This window comes from Anolis sagrei, chromosome 1 (genome assembly GCF_037176765.1).
Source record: "Anolis sagrei isolate rAnoSag1 chromosome 1, rAnoSag1.mat, whole genome shotgun sequence".
In the NCBI taxonomy this organism is placed as follows: Eukaryota; Metazoa; Chordata; class Lepidosauria; order Squamata; family Dactyloidae; genus Anolis; species Anolis sagrei.
The window spans coordinates 341,827,619-341,854,508 of NC_090021.1; the positions used below are offsets into that span (position 1 = coordinate 341,827,619).

The 26,890-nt window shown below is 44.0% G+C and overlaps 1 protein-coding gene across 4 annotated transcripts in view; it reads left to right on the forward strand.

The window, feature by feature from the left end:
• Positions 1 to 26,890, forward strand: part of MDGA2 (MAM domain containing glycosylphosphatidylinositol anchor 2) — a 633,808-nt gene that overhangs the window by 202,901 nt on the left and 404,017 nt on the right. For all 4 annotated transcript variants that reach the window (XM_067463147.1, XM_067463149.1, XM_067463148.1 and 1 more), the window contains exon 2: positions 12,661 to 12,800. In XM_067463147.1, the coding sequence (XP_067319248.1) occupies positions 12,661 to 12,800 (140 nt within the window). The remainder of the gene's footprint in view (positions 1 to 12,660; positions 12,801 to 26,890) is intronic.

The following is a 26,890-nucleotide window of genomic DNA, read 5'->3' on the forward strand; positions in this document are numbered from 1 at the left end:
TGGCTCATGTTTAACTTGTTGTCCCCGAGGACTCCAAGATCTTTTTCACACGTACTGCTCTCGAGCCAGGCGTCCCCCATTCTGTATCTTTGCATTTCATTTTTTCTGCCAAAGTGGAGTATCTTGCATTTGTCACTGTTGAACTTCATTTTGTTAGTTTTGGCCTTTCATCTCTCTAATCTGTCAAGATCCCTTTGAATTCTGCTCCTGTCCTCTGGACTATTGGCTCTCCCTCCCAATTTGGTGTCGTCTGCAAACTTGATGATCCTGCCTTCTAGCCCTTCATCTAAGTCATTAGTAAAGATGTTGAACAGGACCGGGGCAAGGACGGAACTTTGTGGCACTCCACTCGTCACTTCTTTCCAGGGTGAAGAGGAATATGATTGCCCTCTTGCTGACTTAGCATTTTAATATTTAAATCTTCAAAACCTGCAAGCATTTTTACATTTTCTTTTTTCTTTATGAATGATGCAAAATAGTTGTAATTGTGATTTGACTTCTTCATAACATGTCCATTTCTGTCAGTTCTGTTGTGGCTAAGTCTGAGCCTGAGCTTTCTGAGCCTTAGTTTTCTCAGGACGAGGAGGATGATGGGTTACAGATTTCTGAACATGTCCTTGTTGTCGATGCAGACAGTGTTGATACTGAAGAGGAGATGGCGTTTCTGTTTCCCAGAGAAAGGAATGTTATTTTAGAAGATGGTCATGATTTGAGTGAAACTTCACAGCTGCAGGTGGAGGAGTCAACCGCTCCATCTGTGAGCTCAGTGTTTGTCGATTCCCAGGCTGGCCAGTCCCACGATAATGAGTTATTTGGCCTTGAAGGTGATGCGGATTTGGTTAGGGAGGACCGTTTGCAATTAAGGATATGCCGAAGTACACTGCTTGCTAGCAAATGGGAAGTTCGAGGTCAATGTAATGCTTTCATGCTAGGAAAGCATATTTAACGATATGATTGAAGTCAACCCTTTGTCAGTGCAACTTTGCTTACACCCTGTTAACTTCTCTGGAATTGTGTCGGCTTTTGGGGAAAGCTCCTGGCTCTTTGGGACTTTGGTTTTGATCCTGGTTTCTGGGGACTTTGTCATGCTGCCATGGATTCTTGTTTGACCCATGCTTGTGTTATTTGCCTCTGGACCTTGGAAACTCTCCCCTGCATTTAAGACTCTGTCTTGGCTATTGAACTTTTGCAACCTTATTTCTATGTTTTGATTTTTTGCTTTTTCTTCAATAAACTACAAAACCTACAGCCTTAGTGTGTGGTGTTGTTATGAGCAAGGCGAATCTATCCTGAGTTGCGACAAGTTCCGTAATGTTTTATCATAGGCATGGGCCAACTTGGGCCCTCCCTCCAGGTGTTTTGGACTTCAACTCCTACCATTCCTAACAGCCGGTAGGCTGTTAGGAATGGTGGGAGTTGAAGTCCAAAACATCTGGAGGGTGGGCCCAAGTTGGCCCATGCCTGTTTTATCCAGTTGTTCAGATTTTGCAAATTCAACAAAACCACATTGTTATGAGATGGAAAGTTTCTGTATGGGCACATCATTGCAGAATGGATGCAGTTTGACATTGCTTTAATTTCCATGGCTTGATGCCCTGGGATCTTTGGAGTTGTATGTTTAGCTCCTCTGCCAAACTACTTATCTGGACATTCCCAGAGAGTTAGATTAGGTCACCATACCTCTTCAGTTCTCATTCTCAACACTGGGACACCACAGGACTGTGTTGAGTCCTCTGCTTTACACTTGTACACATATGATTGCATCTCCATCCACCATAGCAATATCATTCTCAAATTTGTGGATGACACAACTGTGGTGAGGCTTCTAATCTCTGAAGGGGAGGAGTTTGTGTATGTATTGGGATGAGGTGGATCAACTGCTCTGGTGGTGGAGGGACAATAATCTGGTTCTTAACATCAATAAGACCAAGGAGCTCATAGGGGATTCTAGGAAGAACAGACTGGAAATCCAGCCATTGGTCATGAATGGGGATAAAGTTCTTACTTACTTACTTGCTTGCTTGCTTACTTAGGTGATTCCTCATTGTTCAAGTAAGATTGTCCTCCATGTTCAGTGTCCTGGTGGTGGGTCCTTAGGTGACTGTGGAGCCCTATTCTTGACCTGCATCTTCTCCTACAGTGAGGACATCAGTTTCCAGGTGGAAGGTGGTCCTGGTCGGGGTTGGCTTGACATATGCCTTCTTCTTGGCATTTTTCTGCCTTTTGCCACTTCAAATTCTACAGCACTGCTGGTCACAGCTGATCTCCAGCTGGAGCACTCAAGAGCTTTCTGGGAGTAGTAGGCCAAAACACCTGGGTACCCACAGGTTGAGAACCACTGATCTAAAGAGAGAGGTATTTTTCCCAGGTAAACATCAATAGTCATGCTGTCAAAGCCTTTCATGCCCAGAATCACGGGGTTGCTGTGAGTTTTTCGTACTATATGGCTATGTTTCAGTAGCATTCTCTCCTGACATTTCACTTGCATCTGTGGCTGGCATCCTCAGAGGTTTGTTCAGAGGTCTGTTGAAGGTGAGACAAGTGGAGTGTATATATACATGTTCACTGATGTCCAGGGTGGGAGAAAGAAACTCTGTCTGTTTGAAGGAAGTGTGAATGTTGCAATTAGCAAGCTTGATTAGCATTGAATAGCCTTGCAGCTGCAAAGTCAATTGGCGAGGGTTTTTACATTGTTACCAACAGTTATGCTACCTCCATGCAGATAACTCCACTGATTGTCTTTGTAGCTTCATGGCTACTTAAGGCTATTGAAACTTGCTAATGACAACATTCACACTTACTGAACAGGGGTTCTTTCTCCCGCTCTGGATATTATTCCATAGATAGATAGATAGATAGATATAAAAATATAATGTTCGTTTGTGGGATTAACATAACACAAAAACAACTGGGCAAATTGGCACCAAATTTGGACACAATACACCTCTCAGGCCAACAAGTGACCATCACTCATAAAAACACTGAAAAACGCAGTGGAAGAGACTTAAAAAGCCAACAAAATTACATTACAATGCATGCACAAAACCACATATATATGTATACACAAATATATACACACATATGTACAAACATACACAACACATATACACAGATTAGGCCACAGCAACTCATGGCAGGGGACAGTTAGCATATACTATATATATATATATATATATATATATATATATCACACACACACACACACAAACACACATACATAAGAGAGAGAGAGAGATACACACACACTCCACTTACCTCACTTCCAACAGACCTCTGAGGATCCCATTAGCCACAGATGCAGGCAAAATGCCAGGAGAGAATGCTTCTGGAATGGACAGACAGCTTGAAACACTCACAGCAATCCAACAATAGTCATATTTTTATTTCCAGTTTTTCCACTTTCATGGCTGCCTTATGCCCCTAATCCCAGAGACTGTATTTGGCCAACACATATAGTATGGCACCCTATCAATATCCATGGTTTCTCTTATTCATGCATCAAAAATGTTTCCCAATATTTCTCTGTAGGTCCTCCTTTTTTTTTTTTTTCATGTCAGGAGTGACTTGAGGAACTTCAAGTCACTTCTGGTGTGAGAGAACTGGCCGTCTGCAAGGACGTTGCCCAGGGGATGCCTGGATGTTTTTGATGTTTTACCATCCTTGTGGGTGGCTTCTATCCCTGAAGGGGGAGCTGGAGATGACAGAAGGAGCTTGTGACGATGTGTAACTTTTATTTCTATGGTTATGTGTTGTTTAAACAGTAGTTAATAAATGGTAAGTATGAAGGATAACGGCGCTCCATGCAGTCATGCCGGCCACATGACCTTGGAGGTGTCTACGGACAACGCTGGCTCTTCGGCTTAGAAATGGAGATGAGCACCACACCCCAGAGTCAGACATGACTGGACTTAATGTCAGGGGAATACCTTTACCTATGAAGGATTATATTTTGTTAGAGATGGTGGCTGGTGGCTTGAGCTGAGTTGTCATAGTAACGGGGGGCGGAGCCCACTGCCTCTTCACGGGGCAGCTGTTTGAAAGTGGCAGTCTGTAAGCCGGTGAGCTACAGGGAAGGACTGGTCTCTCTAGTGGGAGAAACAGGGAGTTTATTTGTGACCACAGGGGTTACAGGAAAGGACCCGGTAGTGATAAAACTACAGGGGGTTATTGATTCTGGGTTAAGAATCAAGGTTTGGCTGGGAGCCAATTCTGTTGAATAGGCCTTTTGGCTTATTTGTTTTGTTAGGACAGTTGTCCAGGAGAGATACATCTGCTTATAGAAACCTCTTGAAGTTTGTGCCTGAGGTTACTCATGAAACCTTACTAATGTAACCTGAGGTTACTCATGAAACCTTACTAATGTAACCAATCAAGATTCGTGCCTCTTGTGAAGAAACAATCGAATCTGTTATACCTTGCTTATTCCAATAAATTTGTTACTGTTCTCCTCAAGCCTTGCCTGATACAGTTTCTCCTAAGTCAAACAGCCTGCATAAGAAGTAAAGTCAAACCAGGGACAGTAAACGCTACGCTATCAAATAAGTAAATCCTTCTTTGTAAAACAGCTCCTAAGTTGATGCTGAGAATTACTGGGCTTCCTCACAGATTAGGTGGCAGTAGTTTTACCCCTCCTTCACAGAGCTCATCCATGCTCTCCTCGGATTCGAACCTGTGACCACCGGGGGCTCCTAGGTCCTCCAATGCAAGTCTATGATATGCTTCCAGACAACTATAATCAAAGTACAGGGTTTGCTATAATCCACCATTTTGGGTATCCACAGGGACATCTTCTGCTGAAACTGTATGCATTTTGCCACAAACAGGAAGAACACGCTGATCATTATTTTCATTTAAGAGTTCTCTCTTTCCTACAGAAGGAACCATGGGGTTTGTGGGTCCGTGTCCTCTTTCCAGAAGTTGAGAGCTCGCGGCAATGTCCTACAGCTCAAGCAATAATTGTGGATGTTCCCATAAGAGTTTTATGGAAAAGCATCTGCCGAGAGATGCCATTGTGGGTTTTGATCAGTTCCCAGAAGAGATGAAACAGCATGTTTTTAAATAATTCTTCTGCAGATAAATCTCGCCCCAAAGAAAGCCCAGAGAGAAGCCGGCTTGAGAAGCTCTTTTGCTAATTTAGAACTTGGTCTTCCTTGTGTTTTATGGCTTGTTAGACAGCTGTTGGCAGCTTCTTCCCTCTTTCCGACTTGAAACCCCTTCCTGAACATTAGGGATGCAAATCTCCACTCGCCTCCTTTTGGGATGCAAAGCAGCTCATTTGAAAAGTTTCCTATTCTCTGGAGAGGGTTCCGAGAGGTGAAGGAAAGAAAGAGAAATACATTTTTTGCATGCTGAGATGTACTTGTGAAATGTCCATTTGCACCCAAAACACACACAAAAACAATCTGGAACTGTTTTCTGCACAAAATATTGGGAGGGTTGACCCAAGATTCCTAGAAGTATGTTCAGCAGTGGAACTCTCTGCCCTGGAGTGTGGTGAAGGCTCTTTCTTTGGAGGCTTTTAAGCAGAGACTGGATGGCCATCTGTCGGGGGTGCTTTGAATGAGGACCATGTATAAATATGTGAATGGAAGTCCTACGGAGGAGAAGCAGGCTTCCTTTCTGCTTCCCTGGAGACTAGGATGTGGGACAATGGCTTCAAACTAAAAGAAAGGAGATTCCATCTGAACATGAGGAAGAACTTCCTGACTGTGAGAGCTGTTGTTCAACAGTGGGACTCTCTGCCCCAGAGTGTGGTGGAGGCTCCTTCTTTGGAAGCTTTTAAACAGAGGCTCTATTGGGAGGGCTTTGAATGCAATTGTCCTGTTTCTTGGCAGAATGGGGTTGGACTGAATGGCCCACGAGGTCTCTTCCAACTCTAGGATTCTATGATTCTATTTAAACATGGCTCTCATGTCTCCTTCTTTCAGTTCTCCAAACTATAAACATCCTTTAGATAGAGCACCATTCACTGTTTCTCATAGGGCTTGGCTTCCAGGCCTTTGGACTTTTTGGTGGCTCTTCTCAGAACACCTTCCAGCTTCTCAATATCCCTCTTGGATGTCTTTGCCCAGAACTGGACATTTATTTATTATTCCAGGTGGAAAGGTCTGACCGAAGCAGAACAGAGTGGGACTATTTCCTCTCTCAGTCTAGACAATAGACTCCTGTTGGTGCAGCCTAGAATCACATTGGGTTTTTTAGCTGCTGCATCATCTGATTTGGGTTGCTTTTTAGATAGAAAAACCAGGATATAAATAAATATCATTATCATCATCAAAGCTGGGGTGAAAATTGCTGGAAGAAACATTAACAACCTCAGATATGCAGATGGCACCACTCTGATGGCCGAAAGCGAGGAGGAGCTGAGGAGCCTTCTAATCAAGGTGAAAGAAGAAAGCGCAAAAACTGGGTTGCAGCTAAACTGGAAGTTTCAAAGGGGTAAAGGAAAATATACATTACAGTCTCTGGTTGTCTTGGGTTCAAGGAGTTTTGCAGCTGAGAAGCTTTTCCAGGTTCCTCTTTCTCAATGGCTGTAAATGCTGGAGCGATCCACAACCCCAGTCCAAATGGCCTATGTTTGAAGAATCATAGAATCAAAGAGTTGGAAGAGACCTCATGGGCCATCCAGTCCAACCCCATTCTGCCAAGAAGCAGGAATATTGCATTCAAATCACCCCTGACAGATGGCCATCCAGCCTCTGCTTAAAAGCTTCCAAAGAAGGAGCCTCCACCACACTCTGGGGCAGAGAGTTCCACTGCTGAACGGCTCTCACAGTCAGGAAGTTCTTCCTAATGTTCAGATGGAATCTCCTCTCTTGTAGTTTGAAGCCATTGTTCCATTGCGTCCTAGTCTCCAAGGAAGCAGAAAACAAGCTTGCTCCCTCCTCCCTGTGGCTTCCTCTCACATATTTATACATGGCTATCATATCTCCTCTCAGCCTTCTCTTCTTCGGGCTAAACATGCCCAGTTCCCTAAGCCGCTCCTCATAGGGGTTGTTCTCCAGACCCTTGATCATTTTAGTCGCCCTCCTCTGGACACATTCCAGCTTGCCAATATCTCTCTTGAATTGTGGTGCCCAGAATTGGACACAATATTCCAGATGTGGTCTAACCAAAGCAGAATAGAGGGGTAGCATTACTTCCTTAGATCTAGACACTATGCTCCTATTGATGCAGGCCAAAATCCCATTGGCTTTTTTTGCCGCCACATCACATTGTTGGCTCATGTTTAACTTGTTGTCCACGAGGACTCCAAGATCTTTTTCACACGTACTGCTCTCGAGCCAGGCATCCCCCATTCTGTATCTTTGCATTTCATTTTTTCTGCCAAAGTGGAGTATCTTGCATTCGTCACTGTTGAACTTCATTTTGTTAGTTTTGGCCCATCTCTCTAATCTGTGAAGATCGTTTTGAATTCTGCTCCTGTCCTCTGGACTATTGGCTATCCCTCAGGGTCTTCCTCTGGTGCCAAAAGAACTGGTTTGCAGGCGCTTGAGACTTCTCAACATCGTTCAGGATGGTCTGAACATGAAGCATAAGTCTCAAGTGTAAAAACCTCAGAATTGGTGCTGAGAGGTAACTTAATCAGGGGCTTTTAGAGCCAAGTCTCTTACTCACGTCCATCTGGTAGAAAATCTGAAGGTAGAATAAAAAAGGGAAGCATTCCTCTCCTCCAGGAAGAGGTGGAGCCAAACGATTAAGCTGAAAAAGCAATTCAACTGGTGCAAACAACATTGATTGACAGCTATAAATAACCAATCAATCCAACTATACATAGGCAGGGTAAAAAGGCAGGATTAAGCATGATACAATAGTTTAAATCTTGCAACTAACAGTTATACATATAGGTGGCGCCACTCGCACCAACACAGTCAGATAATGTTGTGTTAGTTAGATATGCATTGTATACAACTCTATTCCACCTTGAGCTGCAAGGAGAGGTAGCTAATAAATAAATGAGGATGAGGTTGAGGATGAGGATGAGGATTAGGCTGGGGATCAGGATGAAGATGAGGATGACATAGAAGGCCCTAGAAACCACAATTCAAAAAGGAGATGTACAAGCTGGAAGGTGACCAGAGACCAAAATGCTCAAAGGTCTGGAAGCCAAGCCCTATGAGAAACGTCTAGAGAGCTGGATATGTTTGGCCTGGAGAGGAGAAGACAGATAAGGGGACTTGAGAGCCATGCTTCAATATTTGAAAGGAGGTCCAATTGAGGAGAAAGGTTGGAGCCATGGGTTCAGATGGTAGGAAAAGAGACTCCATCTGAATATAAGAAAGAATTCCTGACGGTAAGAGCTGATGAACTGTGGAGTATGCTTCTTGGGTTTCTGGTGGAGCCACCTTCTCGAGGAGTTTCTATACAGAGGCAGGATGGTCGTCTGTTCTGAGGACTTTGAATGCAATATTCCTGCTTCTTAGCAAGGGGTTTGACTGGATGGCCCATGAGGTCTCTTCCAACTCTATGATTCTATGACTTGGGCAGTGTCTTCTTGCAAGACAAAAAGAGATTGGATTGGATGGGTTTTATCCAACTCAAGGATTCTGTGAACATCCAAGATGGAGTCACTGGTGGTGGTGGAGTCCTGTTCTCTGAATGTTATAAGCAGAGGCTAGAAGTGTTTCTGTCGGGAGGGTTTGGATGGTGTCTTCCTGCATGGCAAGGGGGGCTTGGGCAGAATGGCCTTTGGGCTCTCTTCCAACATTAGGATCCTTGGATTTTGTTATTCCAAGCCGTGTTCCATCATTATTTCCCAATGGAGAAGCCAAGAGTGCTGGGATGGGGAGTGGTGGCCCTCCTTGAAAAGAGGTCCCACATCCTTGCCTCCTCTTTAATGCCAAGGATTGGCTCCACAGCCTTTGCATTGCCAATAAGGAACGCCCTGATCGGGCCCTAAAGCAACGTTTGCATCGCGTTTTCCTTGCATAAAGAGCGAGTGGGATTGGTCCCCTTGTGCCGACCGCTTAGTTTTATTGTCCTCATTAAAGCGCTTTGCTTGGATAACGAGCAAGATAATACATTTCGAGCGGTATAGGCAATAAAGAAGGAATAATAATGAAAAGTTGTTGGGTTTATTATTTTTCCTAAATTAAAACCAAAATATCTTGAGTTAAAATTAAAAAATGGAAAGCGCCCTTCGGGGGGTTCTTGGAGATTAATAAATGGGGATGGATGTGCTCTCGTCTGTGAATCCCTTGCAGGCACCGCAGATCTTGCTTCACATACAGAGTTTCCCTTCTTTGCAAGAGGATCCCCATTCAGTTCAATGGAGGAGAGAAACCCAGGCAGTTGCAGTGGATTTGGAGCAGGTTGGGGACAGAAAATAGCCTGGAAATCACCCCCGAAATAAAACTTACTTACCATGTCAGACTACACAGAGAAGCCATTGAAATCCACAAGCATGTGGACAATTTCAACAGAAAGGAAGAAACCATGAAAATGAACAAAATCTGGCTACCAGTATTTAAAAACCTCAAAAATTACAACAGCAAAACAACAGAGAGGAAACAAACAGGGACATGAAATCACTCTCAACAAAAGATTTCCCCCAGGTGCTTCCAAGCCATTGAATGCAAATCAAGGTGATCAGCTGAAACATTCACAGCTAGCCCCAGCAGACAAAAGTCCTTTGTCCCATCCTGGTCATTCCACAGATATATAAACCCATTTTTCCTAGTTCCAACAGACCTCATTACCTCTGAGGATGTTTGCCATAGATGCAGGCGAAATGTCAGGAGAAAAATTGCCTCCAGAACATGGCCATATAGCCCGGAAAAACTTAAAACAACCCACAAAAACTTACTTACTTTACTTTATTTACTTAGGCGATCCCTCGTTGGATGAGTAAGATGGTCTTCCATGATGGGTTTCTTTGTGGGTTTGTAGGTGGCTGTGGAGCCCTATTCTTGACCTGCATCTTCTCCCACAGTGAGGGCATTGGTTTCCAGGTGGAAGGCGGTCTCGGTTGGGGTTGGCTTGACGCGCCTTCCTCCTGGCACGTTTCTCCACTCTTCTCGCCCTCCACTCATGCCTCCTTGAATTCTGCAGCACTGCTGGTCACAGCTGACCTCCAGCTGGAGCGCTCAAGGGCCAGGGCTTCCCAGTTCTCAGTGTCTATGCCAGAGTTTTTAAGGTTGGCTTTGAGGCCATCTTGCAATCTCTTTTCCTGTCCACCAACATTCCGTTTTCCGTTCTTAAGTTCAGAGAAGAGCAACTGCTTTGGGAGATGGTGGTCAGGCATCCGGACAATGTGTCCAGCCCAGTGGAGTTGATGGCAGAGGACCATCGCTTCAATGCTGGTGGTCTTTGCTTCTTCCAGCACGCTGACATTTGTCCGCTTGTCTTCCCAAGAGATTTGCAGGATTTTCCGGAGGTGGCACTGATGGAATCGTTCCAGGAGTTGCATGTGACGTCTGTAGACAGTCCACGTTTCGCAGGCATAGAGCAGGGTTGGGAGGACAATGGCTTTATAAACAAGCCCCTTGGTATCCCTACGGATGTCCCAGTTCTCAAACACTCTCTGCTTCATTCGGGAGAATGCTGCACTCACAGAGCTCAGGTGGTGTTGTATTTCGGTGTCAATGTTGACTTTTGTGGAGAGGTGGCTGCCAAGGGAGCGGAAATGGTCAACATTTTCTAATGCTACACCATTAAGCTGTATCTCTGGCATTGGGGAGGGGATGGCTGGTGACTGCTGGAAGAGCACTTTGGTTTTCTCGATATTCAGTGACAGGCCAAGCTTCATGTATGCATCTGCGAAGGTGTTTAGAGTGGCTTGTAGATCTTCTTCTGAATGCGCACAGACGACATTGTCATCAGCATACTGGAGTTCTATAACAAATGTTGTTGTAACTTTGGTTTTGGCTTTCATTCTGCTGAGGTTAAACAGCTTGCCATCTGTCTGATAGATGATTTTCACTCCGGTGGGAAGCTTCCCATCAATGAAAATGAAGTATCATAGCGATGAAGATGGAGAATAAAGTTGGGGCAATAACACATCCCTGTTTGACACCCGATTCCACCTTAAATGGGTCACTTTGGGAGCCATTGCTGTCCAAGACTGTTGACATCATGTCATCATGCAGGAGCCACAGGATGTTCACAAATTTGTTTGGGCACCCAATTTTTGGAGGATGGTCCAGAGAGCGCTGCGATTCACTGTGTCAAATGCCTTTGCAAGGTCGATGAATGCCATGTACAGAGGTTGGTTTTGTTCCCTGCATTTTTCTTGGAGCTGTCGTGCAGTGAAGATCATGTCCACAGTTCCTCTGGAGGGGCGGAAGCCATTCTGGGATTCTGGGAGGGGGTCTTCTGAGAGGCGCAGGAGGCGAAATAAAAATATGGGGCTTAAAAGCATAAGGAAAAGGTATCCAGTTTGTGCCCCCAAAAGGCAATGTTTTTTTTTACAGAAAAATTGTGCATTTTTTGTACAAAACAACTGCAGAACAACATTTTTCAAAGTGTCTTTAAAAAAATATTATTATTGTGCGAAGAAATAAATGTCCTAAATATGAAATATCATTAAAATGCACAGAAACACCCCCATTCTCTGCCACAGGGGATTATGATGTGGGTGGCAGTTTTTGAAATCCATGGCATTTGAGAGCAAAACATGTGCAAAGATTTCCATCCCTGAAACCAATCTTGATTTCATTCCGTATCTCATTCCACTTGGGGTGCATCTGCACTGTAGAACTGATGCAGTTGTGCCCCGCTTTCCACTTTATCACATAGAGACATATCCCATTTGTAGGAGACTTCGGCCTCTTTTCCAGCATGGAGAGACATGGAGCTCATCACATGAGTTAAACTACTTCTGGCTGTCATGCATAGCTCTCCGTGGGATTCTTGGTTTCCAGACCTTTGACTATTTTGGTGTCCCTCTCTGGACCACTTCCACCTTGTTTATATCTTTCTTGAATTGCTCTGCCCAGAATTGAACAAAGGGTGTCTGTTTGTTTGTCGTGTCAGGGCAACCAGTCAATTGTATTACATTTCTAACAGAACAAAACAAACAAACAGACAAAACACAAAATTAACAAGTTTGGTAATTGATTAAATGTCCTTTGAGCAGTATCTGTCCCCTTGGAGTGCCTCTGGTGTTGCTGCAAGAAGGTCTTCCCTTGTGCATGTGGCAGGGCTCAGGTTACATTGCAGCAGGTGGTCAGTGGTTTGCTCTTCTCCACACTCGCATATCGAGGATTCCATTTTGTTGCCCCATTTCTGAAGGTTGGCACTGCATCTCGTGGTGCCCGAGCGCAGTCTGTTCAGCGCCTTCCAAGTCACTCAGTCTTCTGTGTACCCAGGGGAGAGTCTCTCATTTGGTATCAGCCATTGGTTGAGGTTCTGGGTTTGAGCCTGCCACTTTTGGACTCTTGCTTGCTGAGGTGTTCCAGCGAGTGTCTCTGTAGATCTTAGAAAACTATGTCTAGATTTAAGTCGCCTGCTTCTGTGCATTGTACTCTTCTTGATGAAGCCTAGAATGGCATTGACTTTGTACGCTGCTGCATCACACTGGTGCTCATCTTGTGATCCACTAAGACTCCTAGATCCCCTTCTCATGGTGTCCCCATGCTATGTCTGTGCATGTCATTGTTTTCCCTGCTCACACCATGCACCAAGATTTTACTGATGGCTTCTTCTCTGCTTCCCTCGCAGCCCCTCCTACGGTGCGCATCATTCACTCGGGCCTGGCCTGCAACATTGAGGAGGAGCGGTATTCCGAGCGTGTCTACACCATTCGTGAAGGAGAGACGCTGGAGCTCACCTGCCTGGTGACGGGACACCCTCGGCCACAGGTGAGCATGCTGCTATGATGCGTCGTGTGGGTCACTACTGTTACATTAAGTTGTAGCAGGACCAAATGTGTGTGTGTGTTGAAGAAAAACCTTATGTGCAGCTGGTAATGTAGGTCAACCAGCAATCTTGGACCACATCTGCTAGGGTATAACTGTATGGGTTTTTGGAATACAGTTCTGGAAAGATTTTTCTCTGAGGAGGTCTGTGCTCAAAGGCTCTGCTCTGAGGAACAGGTTGGAGAGAAGCCATTATGCTGCTCTAAAGGAGGCTATGGTGGAATAGCCGTTTGCTTAAGGCAGTGGTTCTCAACCTTCCTAATGCCGCGGCCCCTTAATACAGTTCCTCATGTTGTGGTGACCCCCAACCATAAGCCTAACATTATGAATCGCCATGTAAATAATGATCTGCAGGATGTATTTTCATTCACTGGAGCAAATTTGGCACAAATACCCAGTATGCCCAAATTTGTATACTGTTGGGGTTGGGGGCGGGATTGATTTTGTAATTTGGGAGTTGTAGTTGCTGGGATTTATAGTTAACATGTAAACAAAGAGCATTCTGAACCCCACCAACAATGGAATTGAACCAAAGTTGGCACAGAGAACTCCCATGATCAACAGAAAATACTGGAAGGGTTTGGTGGTCATTGACCTTGAGTTTGGGAGTTGTAGTTTGCCTACATCCAGAGGGGTTCAAACAATGATGGATCTGGACCAAACTTGGCATGGATACTCAATATGCTCAAATGTGAACACTGATGGGGTGTGGGGAAAATAGACTTTGACATTTGGGAGTTGTACTTGTTGGGATTTATAGTTCACCTACAATCAAAGAGCATTCTGAACCCGACCAATGATAGAATTGGGCCAAACTTCCCACACAGAACCCCCATGACCAACAGAAAATACTGTGTTTTCTGATGGTATTTGGCGACCCCTCTGACACTTCTTCGTGACCCCCCCCCCCCAGGGGTCCCGACCCCCAGGTTGAGAAACGCTGGCTTAAGGTTTATGTTTTGCTTTCTCATTTGACTTAAGATGAAGATGCCTCATTTTGTATTACTTACAAAAACTATGTAAGTTTCTTGCACTGTTTGTTTTTTGTATGCAACATTGGAAGTTTGTATTTCATCTCTGCTATTAAGAGTAAAGATATTTCTGTTCGTTTCTACTCTTGTCTGTGTGTCTTGTGCATGGGACGTGGCAAAGATGCGCTTGCTGCGCAACAGTTACGACCTCATTTGGATCAGGACCTCATTGTCTTCTCCAAATGTCCCATTGGCTCAATATAAAATGGCAGTTTATGGTCATGACAGCTCTGTTCCTCTTTTGGGACCTCTCAACATGTGTGTCTACATGGTGTGGGATAAGGCTGCCATTTGTGATGATGCTAGCACAGGCATGGGCAAACTACCAAAATAATTCCATCCTTTCACCAGGTTCATCGACATGATTATCACCATGTTGGTTTAGCACAGGCGTGGGCAAACTTCAGCCTTCCCTTCAGGTGTTTTGGACTTCACTTCCCACCATTCCTAACATTCTAATTCCAGTTAGAGCACTCAAGGGCCAGAGCTTCCCAGTTCTCTCATGGTGCCTATGCCAGAGTTTTTGAGGTTGGCTTTGAGCCCATCTTTCAATCTCTTTTCCTGTCCCCCAACATTCCGTTTTCCATTCTTGTGTTGGGAATAGAGTAACTGTTTTGGGAGACGGTGGTTGGGCATCCGGACAACGTGGCTAGTCCAGTGGAGTTGGTGGCGGAGGACCATCACTTCAATGCTGGTGGCCTTTGCTTCTTCCAGCATGCTGACATTTGTCCGCCTGTCTTCCCAAAAGATTTGCAGGATTTTCCAGAGGCAACGCTGATGGAGTCGTTCCAGAAGTTGCATGTGACGTCTGTAGACAGTCCACATTTTCAGGCATATAACGGGGTTAGGAGGACAATTACTTACTTACTTACTTACTTAGGAGATCCCTCGTTGGACGAGTAAGATGGTCTTCCATTATGGATTTCCTTGTGGGTCCGTATGTGGCTGTGGAGCCCTATTCTTGCTCTGCATCTTCTTCCGCAGTAAGGACATTGGTTTCCAGGTGGAAGGCGGTCCCGGTTGGGGTTGGCTTGACGCGCCTTCCTCCTGGCACGTTTCTCTCTTTGGCCCTCCACTCGTGCCTCCTCAAATTCTGCAGCACTGCTGGTCACAGCTGTCCTCCAGCTGGAGCGCTCAAGGGCCAGGGCTTCCCAGTTCTCAGTGTCTATGCCAGAGATTTTAAGGTTGGCTTTGAGCCCATCTTTCAATCTCTTTTTCTGTCCCCCAACATTCCATTTTCCATTCTTGAGTTGGGAATAGAGTAACTGTTTTGGGAGACAGTGGTTGGGCATCCGGACAACATGGCTGGTCCAGCGGAGTTGATGGCAGAGCACCATCACTTCAGTGCTGGTGGCCTTTGCTTCTTCCAGCATGCTGACATCCGTCCGCCTGTCTTCACAAAAAAATTGCAGGCTTTTCCAGAGGCAACGCTGATGGAGTCGTTCCAGAAGTTGCATGTGACGTCTGTAGACAGTCCACGTTTCGCAGGCATATAGCGGGGTTAGGAGGACAATAGCTTTATAAACAAGCACCTTGGCATCCCTGTGGAGCAAAGCACACCACTTTGCTTCCAAATGCAATAGCAAGAACGGATTCCCCAGCAGAATTGCAACTGTTTTGCCATCTGCCATTGATTATAAGGTGAATCCTGTTTGTAGAGCCCTTATATGAATAATATTCCAGTCATCTTTGCAATAACCTTGTGAAGTAAACCAGCATTACTAACCCCATTTTATGGATGGGAGACTGAAGCTGGGACAGTAGTATCTTTCCTAAGGTTTGTCTCTGCTTATGGATATAATGAGAATAATGTTATCTACCAGATCTGTAAATATTTTCGCCTCAGTTTATCAGCACGGATAATTACAGCCACCCCTCCACATTTGCAATCTTAACTTTTGGAGATTTAATTGTTCACATATTTAATTTAAAATATTATTTCTAGGAATGTCTATTACGGTATATTGTTGTAAGTCCAGTGTGTGTGTGTTAAAGAAAGCCTTGCAGAAAAGCCTTGAAAAGTGTTAATGATTAACTGCAGCTGCAAAACTAGCTCAGCTCAGCAAGGCTGTGCCACGCCTCTTCTATGTAACAGTTTTCTGAGGCTTTTGCAAACTGTTAGCAGTTGGCTGTTTGATTTGCTGGAGAGCAGATGCAAGAAGCTTATGCTATGGTGAAGTAACCATGTTTTATTTTGTTATGCTCTATGATTTATAACACAGTAGATTTATTCTGTATTACGTACAGAGACTATGTAAGTGTGCCAAGCTGTTTTATTTTCAACTCTACAACCAAGAGTAAAGTTCTACTGTTTTATTTCTTCTGACTGGTCTGTGTCTTTGGCATTGGGTTTTTGGACATGCTGGACATTGCTACTGTGCAACAAATTGATTCAGCGTAACAATTAGGCCTGGGAGGTTTCGTTCGTTAATTTTGTAATTCGTTAAATATTCGTTAATTTTAGCAATTACAAAACGATTACAAAACTTATTTTTAAACCCGGAAGTGTTTTTAAATATCGAAACGGCAGGCGCCAAAAAGTTTTGTATTTCCGTCCATTTCGGAAATACGTAAGATGGCCTGGCTAGATGCTTGCTGGGAGCTCTGCTCTCTCTCCTCTCTTAGCCAGTCAGAGGCAGAGCCTGAAAGAGGAGGAGGAGGAGAGGGCGGGGAAGGCGCCGGCTGAGCAAGTGAGCGAGAGGGCAAGCGAGAGGGCGAGCGACCCTCAGCGGGAAGGTGGCCCGTCCCTCCTTCCTCACCTTTGCGGTGGGTGTGCTTCATTCTCCCAATTCCTTAGCGGAGGGCTGTGCTTCGTTCTCCCAATTCCTTAGCGGAGGGCTGGGCTAGATGGCCTTTGGGGAGCCCTTCTCCCAATTTCGCATTGCTTCGGAGGAGCCGGGCCCGACTCGGCGGCAGCGCTTGAGGGCCCGCCAGAGTGAGTGCCTGCCTTCCCTCCTTAATAATAATTTCTCCTCCCTATTCTACTAAATTAATAATTAAATTAAAACAATATTTAAAAAATATTGAAAAAAAAGGGCGCCATCTTTACAAAATGTTTTGTAAATATTAACAAAATTTCGTAAATACCGAACTTTTTTAAGGGAAAATTTTGTAATTATTTTAAATATCGAAACAAAAAAAAACCCCAAATACAAATCGATTTTAGAAACAAATTTTTGCGTTGTTACCCAGGCCTAGTAACAATGTCTTGGTTCTCCAGGGCATTTCAAGCAGAACAATATAAGGTGGAAAATATAATGGTGCAAGTCTACCTTACACCAGTTTAACCCATTGGCCAAAGACCAACTGTGCTGTCATGCGCTGGGCCCGTGAAAAGGTCTGTAGATAGGACGTGCTCTGTATGCCCAACGGGACGCCGGGGATGCCTCGGATTAGAAGCCCTATAGATTTCCCTAAACAAAGTCTTTAGAAACTTGGAAAGTTTAACAAAGTTCTTGATTATTACTTAGGTCTTCAATAAATCAAACAAATACTTCAAGGCTTTGAATCAACTGGTGGCTTTCTTAATCTTGTCCACAAGGGACAGGCAACTATCTTCATGAACTGTTTCTTCTCTATCAGGGAAATCCTTGACCTCTACCTGGGCAATCTGTCTTAGGCTCTGCTGGTGTGGGCCCCTACACCCGGTCCAAATTGCGTTATGGCTGCCGTGAGTGGCCCTTACCAAACACGTCCTTTTGTAGATTTCCAAGAGGAAAGAAGGTCATCGATTCCCAGCGAAGGCTGGCTGTAAAGCTGTGGGACTGGATTCTAGGGCTGGGCGGTTTCGTTTCGTTAATTCGTAATTCGTTAATAATTCCTTAATTTTTTCAATTACAAAACGATAACGAACCATTCTGGAGCAATTATTTAAAAAAACGAATTTTCAAAAACGTTTTGTAAATGCTTCGTATTTCGATATTGTATTCGTTTCGTTATTGTTTTGAGGTCGTTTCGTTATTATTTCCGCATGTCTGGGCCAGTTTTATGGTTTAATTAGTGAAAAAAATTATAATATCACACCAACAGTCAACAACAGAGGGAGAGGGAAGCTTCAGAAGGTTTTGGAGGTTTTTTAGCATATTTCGCGGTCGCGTCCGCCATTAACGAATCGATTCGTTATTGTTTCGGAAATCGATTCGTTAATTTTTTACCATTTACGAAATTTCGTAAATATCGAACCTTTTAAAAGGAAAATTTTGTAATTATTTTAAATATCGAAACAAAAAAACCCCTCAAATACAAATCGATTTTAGAAACAAATTTTTCCGTTGTTACCCAGGCCTACTGGATTCCCACAGCAAAAGCTATGCTTCTCTGTAGAGCTGTGGGACTGAATTTCCCCAGCAAAAGCTGCAAAAGACTAAGCTTTCTACAGGTGGAACTGACTCACGTCCCGTACGAAAGGTTTCTCTGTGAGAACTGAACTAGAGGTCCACCATTCCCCTCCTAAACCCAGAAAAGGGGGCGGAACTAAAGAACCTAATGATGATTGATGGGTCATTGGCCCTATCATTGCGAACCAAGGGAAGCCACCTTATTGCAAAATGCATGGAACTTTGAAATGCATGCCAACACTCAAAGAAAGAAAAAGAAGCTGGAGCTCCTGATACAGCCATACCAAAACACCAACAAATATTTTTTTCATCCCTAACACAATTCAGTGAATTTCATTCATATTCTGCCACTCCCATTTGGTCGTATCAATACAACAGGAGCAAAAGAGAGGATACATATGCAACAGCTTTCTTGTTTCTTTTCTTTTTTTGCAATGGACATTGTTGTTGTTGCTGTTGTTGCTGTTGTTGTTGTTGTTGTTGTTGTTGAGATCAGTACTACCAGATTAAGGTGACAAAGGAAAATCTGGAGATCTTGAGATGCTGGCTGGCTTCATGGGCCAAAATGGAGCCTTAGAATGGAGCATAATGCATTGCAAGCAAGATGAACAATAAAGCGGGGAGGAAATTTTGCAACCCTGGAGGTTTGGTCCCCGACCACCACTAAATCACCAGGAATCGAGTAACACCTTGAAGACTAACACATTGATCATGTGGCCGTAAATCTTTAGACTGCCAGCACCATCCAGGTTTTTCTCATCCGGCACATTCTCCACAGAGCTCTACCTCCTCCCCCCCCCCCCCCCCCCCCCGAATGGTGTGGAACAATAATACATTATCGAGAGATGGCTGCAATAAAGCAGTCTGGGATCAATTCATTTCCAAACGTAATTCAGTCGTTCCAGCAGGCCATTCATTTCCATTCATTTCAATTACACGGACGCTGTAACATTTCAAATTTGTGGCAAACCCAGCAGGACCCATCATAACAAGGCAGCAGTCGGAGATGATCAAAACCACACATTCTGAGAGGTGATCATCATTCATTGTGCAATCAGATCAGCTCAAATGCCAGGTTCTCGCAACGGCAGCCAGATTGGGTACGATGGCCAGTAGAAAAGGTGCAGAGGTGGGTCTGACACAAACCATCATCGGTGACTCCTCATGTCTGAGTCTGATTGCTTTCCAAGTGTAAGTCTTGGTGGTGGGTCCATAGGTGATTGTGGAGACCTATTCTTGACCCACATCTTCTTCCACAGTGAATCATAGAATCAAAGAGTTGGAAGAGACCTTCTGGGCCATCCAGTTCAACCCCATTTTGCCAAGAAGCAGGAATATTGCATTCAAATCACCCCTGACAGATGGCCATCCAGCCTCTGTTTCCAAGCTTCCAAAGAGGGAGCCTCCACCACACTCTGGGGCAGAGAGTTCCACTGCTGAACGGCTCTCACAGTCAGGAAGTTCTTCCTCATGTTCAGATGGAATCTCCTCTCTTGTAGTTTGAAGCCATTGCTCCATTGCATCGTAGTCTCCAGGGAAGCAGAAAACAAGCTTGCTCCCTCCTCCTCCCTGTGGCTTCCTCTCACATATTTATACATGGCTATCATATCTCCTCTCAGCCTTCTCGTCTTCAGGCTAAGAAGGATGAGAGGAGATATGATAGCCATGTATAAATATGTGAGAGGAAGCCACAGGGAGGAGGGAGGAGGACATTGGTTTCCAATTGGAAGGCAGTCCCAACAAGGGTTGGCTTCCTCTTGAACCTCCATTCATGCCTCTTCGAATTTCACAGCACTCTTCATCACAGCTGGCCTCCAGTTAGAGCCCTCGAGGGCCAGGGCCTCCCAGTTCTCTCTTGGTGTCTGTGCCACAGTTTTAAAGGTTGGCTTTAAGCCCACCTTTGAATCCCTTTTCCTGTCCACCAACATTCCTTATTCCATTCTTGTGTTGAAAGTAGAGTAACTACTTTGGGAGATGGTTTATTTATAGTGTCATCAGCAACCATACCATTGTATTACATTTCTAACAGAACAAAACAAACAAACAGATAAAAAAAGACAAATTTTGCAAACTTGGTAGTTGATTCAATGTCCTTTGACCAGTCTCTGGCCAATTGGAGTGCCTCTGGTGTTGCCTCAAGAAGGTCCTCCCTTGTGCGTGTGGTAGGGCTCAGGTTGCATTGCAGCAGGTGCTCAATGGTTTGCTCTTCTCCACACTTGCATGTCGTGGATTCCACTTTGTGGCCCCAATTCTTAAGGTTGGCTCTGCATCTCGTGGTGCCAGAGCGCAGTCTGTTCAGCGCCTTCCAAGTCGCCCAGTCCTCTGTGTGCCCAGGGGGGAGTCTCTCATTTGGTATCACCCACGGATTGAGGTGCTGGGTTTGAGCCTGCCACTTTTGGACTCTCTCTTGCTGAGGTGCTCCAGCGAGTGTCTCTGTAGATCTTAGAAAACTAGGGGCTTAGAGTGGCTTGTAGGTCTTCAGAATGAGCACAGACTATGTTATCATCAGCATACGGGAGTTCTATAACTGACATTGTTGTGACCTTGGTTTTGACTTTCAGTTTGTTGAGGTTATAAATAGCTTGCTATCTGTCCAATAGATTATTTCCACTCCACTAGGAAGCTTCCCATCAACAAGGTGCAGTATCATAGCCATGAAGATGGAGAATGAGGTTGGGGCAATAACACATCCCTCTTTGACATCTGATCCCACCTTAAATTAAAAATTTTCTCCGATTTTAAATGTAATGTATCACATATGTATATTGTAAACCGCTCTGAGTTGTAAATAAATAAACAAATGGGTTGCTTTGGGAGCCAATATGAAGAAGGCAGCTAGAATGGCCAACTCTGATCTCATTGCTGGCTCCAATAGCCATGTCTGAGGAGACCATGCCATTGCACTGTGGATCGAGTGGTATCAATAAAGCCACACCTATTTTGGCCCATTTTAGCATACATTCTGATATATTCCTCTTTTGTGTGCAGTTTCAGCAGCAGGGCATCGATTTTGGATAGTTGTTTATTTCTTACTTGGAATATTTTGTCGAAATCAATATTTTTTTCCTGAAATCCTATGTGTACATCCTTTTGATATGGATGTTGTATTTGTGTAAATTGAAACCAGCTCAACTTGTAGCCTTGTTGAGTTATTTCCGTCCTTATTTTCAGTTGGAGATTTGCCTAGACAAGTGGGAATGGCTCTGGAAATAAATAAATAAAAATATACAGAAAATACTCACTGTTCTGTTGCGTGCTGGGCCTGTAAAGAATTTCCTTTAGAACAAGACGTGCAACCTTTGCCCAGTGGGAAGCCAGGGGGCCCAAGGAGAAATTCTCAGAGGTTTTCCACCACAAACAGTCTTTAGATGGCTTGTGAAGTACAACAAAGTCTTTTATTAATGAACAATCAAACAGAAACTTTTCTTGTCTTCAGTAAAGTTAAGCAAATGATTCCAAGCTTTTAGGCAACTGATGAATTCCTAATCTTGCCCACAAAGGACAGGCAACTGTCTTCAATAACTTCTTCTTTAAAGGAAAATCCCCTTTTTAACTTCTCCCAGGCTGACTGTAATCTAACAATTACTGATGTGGACTCCGCTACCGGGTCGAACTGCTTCTCGAACGCCGAGTGGACCTACCAGTAAAGGCTTAGATGCTCTCCTGCTGGAGTTCTTTGGTCTTTAGGGCTGTTTCCCTGGAAATTCTTAAAGGTTGAAGCTTTTGTACAGGGGAAGCTTGCACACATCCTGTACATTAGCTTACCTTGCTGAGACTAACTAAAAATGGCCCCCTTTCCTTCCCAATTGCCCTGAGCAAGGGGTGGGACCAAAACTTAATGATGATGGACAGGTGACTTGCCCTATGACTGCAGCCAAAAGAAGCCACCTATCTGCAGAGTCCCTGAAACCTAGGACTGCAACCAAACATTTAATACAAAGCAAATAAAGTTGGAGCTCCTGGTACAGCTGTACCAGAACACTCACTCTTGGAAAACTTCTACAAAACAACAACAACAACATTTGTTATCTGTCTCTCACCGTGGCTTGAGGCAGGGTGCAACATTGTTAAAACACACAATTAAAACACAATACCATTAAAATACCTAGGATAAAGATTAAATAAAATGCATAAGTAAAGTTCATTGTTTAAAATGGACTGGGTAGGCCTGCTGGAAGAGCCAGGTCTTCAGTTGCGGCTGATTTATGTCATGGGATTTGCTGGTACGTGAAGTGATTTGGAAACTATAAATCGCTTCACATACCAACAAATCCCATGACAAGTGGTAGCAGAGGTCGATGGATCGAAACCATCCCCTGCTACCACATGTTGCGGGATTTGCTGGTACATGAGTTACAATTTTCAAATCACGATCTCCTTGAACCGATGCAAGCTCGATAGCAGGTGTCCCAGAAGCAAGTAAAATAATATATAGCAGAGTCCTTTCATTGCAAACACATGTGCTTCAGCCCATCTACCAGCAGAGTCCAACTGCCAACATCTGAACTTGTCTACACACTATTTTGGTACTCATGGATTCAGGTTTTCATCCAAAATTTATTTATCATGTAAGGGGCAACCAGACATTTGTATTACATTTTTAACAAAACAAACAAACAGACAAAACACAAAGTTTGCAAATTTTGTAGTTGATTAAATGTCCTTTGACCAGTATCTGGCCCCTTGGAGTGCCTCTGGTGTTGCCACAAGGAGGTCCTCCATTGTGCATGTGGCAGGGCTCAGGGTGCATTGCAGCAGGTGGTCAGTGGTTTGCTCTTCTCCGCACTCGCATGTCGTGGATTCCACTTTGTGGCCCCATTTCTTGAAGTTGGCTCTGCATCTCGTGGTGCCAGAGCGCAGTCTGTTCAGCGTCTTCCAAGTCGCCCCATCTTCTGTGTGCCCAGCGGGGAGTCTCTCATTTGGTATCAGCCATGGATTGAGGTTCTGGGTTTGAGCCTGCCACTTTTGGACTCTCGCTTGCCGAGGTGTTCCAGCAAGTGTCTCTGTAGATCTAAGAAAACTATTTCTTGATTTAAGTCATTGACGTGCTGGCTGATACCCAAACAGGGGATGAGCTGGAGATGTCTCTGCCTTGGTCCTTTCACTATTGGCTGCTACTTCCCGGTGGATGTCAGGTGGTGCAATATCAGCTCGACATAATATCTAGGGGTTTTAATCTTCAAAGCTGCAGTGTATACAAAATGTACAAGCAGGATATGCAAATCCACTTTCCTTGTACTTGCAAACAATCAGTCATCATATCATCACATACAACATAGGGAAATACACTGAGTCACACAGGAGAGTGAAAGATGGATTATTTCACCACTTGTATATAGCCACCTCCTGATGGGTCACCAGTAAGGGACACTGGCTGATGCAACTCCTTTGCAATAATAATAATAATAATAATAATAATAATAATAATAGCAATAATAGCAATAATAATAATAAAAAAAATCAGGTTTTCATCCAATATATCCAGAAACTGTAATCTTCCCTGTTGCGCTCGTGTATGTGTGTATATATATATATATATATATATGCAACAGGTGTGTGTGTGTGTATATGTATATATGTGTAATATATATACATAAATACATATACATACATACTCACACACATACAAATATACATACAATCAGGATATGCAGATCCACTTTCCTTGTACATGCAAACAATCAGAATCATCATATAGTCACATACAACATAGGAAGATACTCACACTGAGTCACACAGGAGAGTGAAAGATGGATTATTTCACCACTTGTATATAGCCACCTACTGATAGGTCATCAGTAAGGGACACTGGCTGATGCAACTCCTTTGCAGCAATAATCATCATCATCATCATCATCATCATCATCATCATCATCATCCACTTTCAGGCTCTATCAGATCCTCAGAGAGTTATATACAGAATAGGTATTGCATCATGACAGTCACAATCACTGTACACATATATGGCAAACATTCAATGCCAATTTTTGACATACAAACATATACAGACATAGACAGAGGCTATTTAACTTTTTCTGGCCGCCAAGGGAGCTGTCGCTTTCATCGTCCATCTGCGACGCTGATGAAGCACTTCCGCATTCCCCGCATGCTTCCCGGCTGGAATGCTTTGCTGGAGTCTTCTTTATGGCCTCATAAATCAGTTAATTTAGCCTCCCCACACTTTTTTTTAAGGTGGTACCTAATTTTCCTACTTGACAGATGCAACTGTCTTTCGGGTTGCAAAGGTTGACAACAGGCTACACACAATTGGTTGGAAACCCACTCCAACCCGGGCTGGCTTCGAACTCACGACCTTTTGGTCAGAGTGATCTTAATGCAGCTGACACTCAGCCAGCTGCGCCACAGTACACCCTAGAAATGCTGTGTAATTGCAACATAAGTTTGTTTTCCAAACTTCAGTCTCCAGGTGTTTTGGACTTCACCTACCAGAAGCCCTACCTGCCTTGGCCAATGATCCAGGATTCAGCTCCCAAAATCCTGGATCATTGGCCAAGGCAGGTAGGGCTTCTGGTAGGTGAAGTCCAAAACACCTGGAGACTGAAGTTTGGGAAACAAACTGGACTAAATGGTCCTTTGGGCCCAAATCTACTGTATGGAGACCACACTTAGCTCTACACAGACCCTTTATCCTGGGACTGATTCTGGGGGGATACTCAGAGCAGCTGATGACTCTGTTTCATGTGGTTCAAGAGCATTTTAAACATCCTTGGCCTGTCTTAAACTAAATCAGCTCTGTGCGTTGTTCAGAGGCTGGATGGCCATCTGTTGGGAGGGCTTTGAGTGTGTCCTATAGCCTGACAGAAGGGGATTGGACTGAGTGGCCCCAGAGCCTCTTTTCCAGCAATATGATTCTAGGACTCATTTTGAAAACAAGCTCTTATGTAGTTTGTAGGTATGCAAATCCGCTAATGTTTTCTCCTCAGATGTGAGGACAAATAATTGTGGCAGTTTATTCCCTGCTGTGGGAGAAAAAAACAAATATCCCTCTGCGGGATTCTTCCTCAATTTGAATTTCCTGAAGTATGGTGGAGGGATTATCCTGTAGATACAAGCGCTGGTCTGTTCATCAGCACAGATGTTGAGAGTAGGACAACTCACGCCGGAAGCTGAAGTGCTCCAAGGCAATAGCCAGGGGACTTGGGTGGAAGAGAGGGCAGGCTGACCAAAGGGGCAAATGGCACCAAATTAGGAGAGAAAACGAATGTTCCAATGGACAGGAGCAGGATCCAAACAATCTTCACAGATTAGAGAACAGTCATAGAATCATAGAATCATAGAATCAAAGAGTTGGAAGAGACCTCATGGGCCATCATCCAGTCCAACCCCATTCTGCCAAGAAGCAGGAATATTGCATTCAAATCACCCCTGACAGATGGCCATCCAGCCTCTGTTCAAAAGCTTCCAAAGAAGGAGCCTCCACCACACTCCGGGGCAGAGAGTTCCACTGCTGAACGGCTCTCACAGTCAGGAAGTTCTTCCTCATGTTCAGATGGAATCTCCTCTCTTGTAGTTTGAAGCCATTGTTCCTTTGCGTCCTAGTCTCCAAGGAAGCAGAAAAAAAGCTTGCTCTCTCCTCCCTGTGGCTTCCTCTCACATATTTATACATGGCTATCATATCTCCTCTCAGCCTTCTCTTCTTTAAGCTAAACATGCCCAGCTCCTTAAGCCGCTCCTCATAGGGCTTGTTCTCCAGACCCTTGATCATTTTAGTCGCCCTCCTCTGGACACATTCCAGCTTGTCAATATCTCTCTTGAATTGTGGGGCCCAGAATTGGACACAATATTCCAGATGTGGTCTAACCAAAGCAGAATAGAGGGGTAGCATTACTTCCTTAGATCTAGACACTAGGCTCCTATTGATGCAGGCCAAAATCCCATTGGCTTTTTTTGCCGCCACATCACATTGTTGGCACATGTTTAACTTCTTGTCCACGAGGACTCCAAGATCTTTTTCACACGTACTAGGCCTGAGTAACAACGGAAAAAATTGTTTCTAAAATCGATTCGTTTTTTGGGGGGTTTTGCGTTTCGTTATTTAAAATAATTACAAAATTTTCCTTTTAAAAAGTTCGATATTTACGAAATTTCGTAAATGCGAAAAAAATTACAAAACATTAACGAATCGATTTCCGAAACAATAACGAATCGATTCGTTAATGGCGGACGCGACCGCAAAATATGCTAAAAAACCTCCAAAAACTTCTGAAGCTTCCCTCTCCCTCTGTTGTTGACTGTTGGTGTGATATTATAATTTTTTTTCACTAATTAAACAAAAAACTTGCCCCAGACATGCGGAAATAATAACGAAACGACCTCTGAACAATAACGAAACGAATACAATAACGAAATACGAAGCATTTACAAAACGTGTTTAAAAATTCGTTTTTTAAAAAAATTGCTCCAGAATGGTTCGTTATCGCTTCGTAATCAACAAAATTAACGAATTCTTAACGAATTACGAATTACCGAAACGAAACCGCCCAGCCCTAACACGTACTGCTCTCAAGCGAGGCGTCCCCCATTTTGTTTCTTTGCATTTCGTTTTTCCTGCCAAAGTGGAGTATCTTGCATTTGTCCCTGTTGAACTTCATTTTGTTAGTTTTGGCCCTTCATCTCTCTAATCTGTCGAGATCGTTTTGAATCC